This window comes from Alexandromys fortis, unplaced genomic scaffold (assembly GCF_014885135.2).
Source record: "Alexandromys fortis isolate MF-2015 unplaced genomic scaffold, M_Fortis_MF-2015_v1.1 scaffold_109, whole genome shotgun sequence".
Classification (NCBI taxonomy): Eukaryota; Metazoa; Chordata; class Mammalia; order Rodentia; family Cricetidae; genus Alexandromys; species Alexandromys fortis.
The window spans coordinates 4,640,088-4,643,119 of record NW_026068005.1 but is presented as its reverse complement, the minus strand read 5'-3'; the positions used below and the strand labels follow the sequence as shown (position 1 = coordinate 4,643,119).

Below are 3,032 nucleotides of genomic sequence, written 5' to 3'. Positions count from 1 at the left end.
GGGGAGGGAAATGGAGGCTGGGAGGAGGCGGAAACTTTTTTTTCTTATTCTCAATAAAAAAAAATGTTGCCCTTGTGAACATGAGGCCCCGACTTTAGATTCCTAATATCCATGTGAAAAACTGCTTGGGAAAGAACACACATGAATTCTAGGGTCAGAAGGAAACAGAATGATTTCTAGACCTTGCTTGCCATCCAGAAACAGGGAAGTAAACCCATCTCGAATATAAGGTAGAAAACAATTGTGGAAGAAGACAACTGATGTCAATCTGTGGTCTACAGAGTGAAGGGGAGAGAGAGAGAGACGAGGGAGAGTTTAAACTAACTTAGGTACTCTTCCTTGCTCTCTGCCTCACCCTGAAAAGTGGATGGGGTTAGGGTGGGGAGAACATGGGGGAGCAGTAGGACAGGAGGGAGAGGAAACTGGAATTGGTATGTAAAATAAGATTGTTTGAAAAATAAAATAAAATAGAAAATAAAACAAAATTAACTTAACCAGAAAGAGAATGTGTAATTAACTTAATCAAGGGAGTGAAAGACTGCTACAATAAATCTTCAAAATATAGAACTAATTAAAAAGATACTAAACCAATAAAATGGATATGTTCCCAAAACCAATGTACAGATTCAATACAATCATCATAGAAATTCCAATGAATTCTTCAAATGACTAGAAGAGGCAACCCTAAGGCTCATATGAGCACAAAGATCAGCAAAAGCAGCATAGCAATGTTAAACAGCAAGGGAAATGTTAGAAACACTGAAAGATCTGCTCTCAAATATCCTATAGGGTTATAACCAAACCAGCATGGCTATGAAAGAAAACTAGTAATCCAGACCAAAGAAATGGAATGGAGGCCCCCGTAAGAAACCCCAGAGCCAACCAGGTGGTGGTGGCACAAGCCTTTAATCCCAGCACTCGGGAGGCAGAGGCAGGTGGATCTCTGTGAGTTCGAGGCCAGCCTGGTCTACAAGAGCTAGTTCCAGGCCTGGAACCAAAAAGCTACGGAGAAACCCTGTCTCGAAAATAAAAAAAAAAAAAAAAGAAAAAGAAAAAAGAAACCCCAGAGCCACTATCAGCTGTCCTTGACTATGGTATAAAAGAAACAAGCATTAGACAAAATTGGCACCTCTACAGCAAATGTACTAGGGAAATTCAGCATTATCATGGAAAAAACTGAACCTGCCCATGAGGTGAAATGATGGGAGAGGTGAGAAGAGCATTTAATCCATATCTTGTAAGACCCTGACCCCAATTCTCTACCTAAACTATAGCTGAGTTATAGATACATACACAGCAATAGAGAGGTTGCTGGTGAGCACTAGAATGCAGAACAAAATTAATTATTCATTACTTACAAAAGTTGTGTTTTCCAATAACAATGTGGTAGCATTTGTTTCTGTATTCAGTTTAATAACGTGTCCATTGTCGGTTTTATATACCACATCTGTATCTGCAACAACAAAGACAACCAAAATTGGCAAATGCATCAGGATAATGAAATATCTGTAAGGGAGAAAATGTGTATTATAAACACACATTAGAAGCACCATTGTCAGCCTTCAATAACCTCAACAGATTTTTGCACTTGGCTTGCATTAATCCTCCGGAAGTATGAGGAAACCTGCCTAACACATGCTTCACTGTGCAATGAATATAGGTTAGTGAGAGGGTTACTCATTTTCATGGCTTACCAAGTAGAAATTAATTAAAATATAGGCAATCTGCCACCCAATTTGAAAGGAAGGAAGAAAAAAGAACACCCTCCAGCTCCTAGAGGAAGTCATTTTTTTTTTATCTACAATCCAGTGTTTAACTGACAGGAGCTGCTGATTTACAGTAATTTCACAATGCTAAGTCAGCCCATGCAGAACTACACTTCTGCAGACTTGGGCCTCTTTCCAGCCCTCTGGCTCCATATGATTCCAACTCAGCTGCATCCTCTTGGGGTCAGAGAATCCTTTCCCTGGTATTTTACTAGATTTTTTTTTTATGAGTGCAGAACAAAATCACCCAGGATATTATCATATCATCCAATCCATTTTGAGAACTTTAGAAAATGACCTTTATTTAAAATAGTTTTGCTTCTAGCTAACTTGTATGTATCTGTTGGTTAATTTTTATCAGCTTGACACATTAGTAGATATAGCTTTTAGAAGGTGATTTGTATTGTGGAATTGTCTCTCTGAGATTTGCCTGTGGAAATCTACAGTAGACTAGGCTTTCCCCTGATATGGGATTTCCCTCTGTATTTGGTGATTACCATTAATCAATAAAGAACTGCTTTGAGCCTTTAGCAGAGCAGAGCTAGGTGGGAAGGACTGGACTGAATGCTGGGAGAAAGAAGAGTAGAGTCACAGAGAAGCCATGCAGCCCTGCTGGAGCCAGATTGAACTTTTCCTGGTAAACTACAGCCTCATGGCGATACACAGATTAACAGAATTGGGTTAAAATAATATGTAGGCGGTCAAGCAGTGATTTAATTAATACAGTTTCTGTTTGATTGTTTTGGGGCTGAGTGGCCAAGAACCAACAAGCCGCCTCATTGCTACACGCCTCCTCCCACATCAATCATCAATCAATAAAAAAATGCCCCACAGGCTTTCTGAAATCAACTACCAATAAACTGGTTCTTTATATCATTTATTTTTCCTATAAACATTGTATCCATGCACAACAAAAGACATATTCACATTAAGATTAAGCATTTATGGGGTATTTTTTATTCTTTTTGGTGCATCTATTTCTTCTTCCTACAAACTGTAAAAGGCAAGGCAGACTAGGTGTGTTCCTTGCTTGATCTTTTTCACTGATCTGTTCTCTTGTCTTCTTGAGCTCAATGACCAAGAGCTTGATTAAATATCTTTACTCCTATCCCACTCAGTATTTTTCCCTTTGATAGATCTACTCTGAACACTTTTGATTTTCATGAGCAAATCACCATAGACTGTAAGAAAGAACTAAATAGCATGCCCTCAAAGAACATCTCCATAGACTTTTACTGCACCAGTTGTGATTCCTATACCCTTGCA

General features: G+C 38.8%; 1 protein-coding gene across 1 annotated transcript in view; it reads right to left on the bottom strand.

The window, feature by feature from the left end:
• Dpp10 (dipeptidyl peptidase like 10) overlaps window positions 1-3,032 on the bottom strand; it is a 714,980-nt gene that overhangs the window by 379,290 nt on the left and 332,658 nt on the right. Inside the window, exon 4 of the mRNA XM_050161474.1 lies at window positions 1,359-1,453. Coding sequence (XP_050017431.1) covers window positions 1,359-1,453 — 95 coding nt within the window. The remainder of the gene's footprint in view (window positions 1-1,358; window positions 1,454-3,032) is intronic.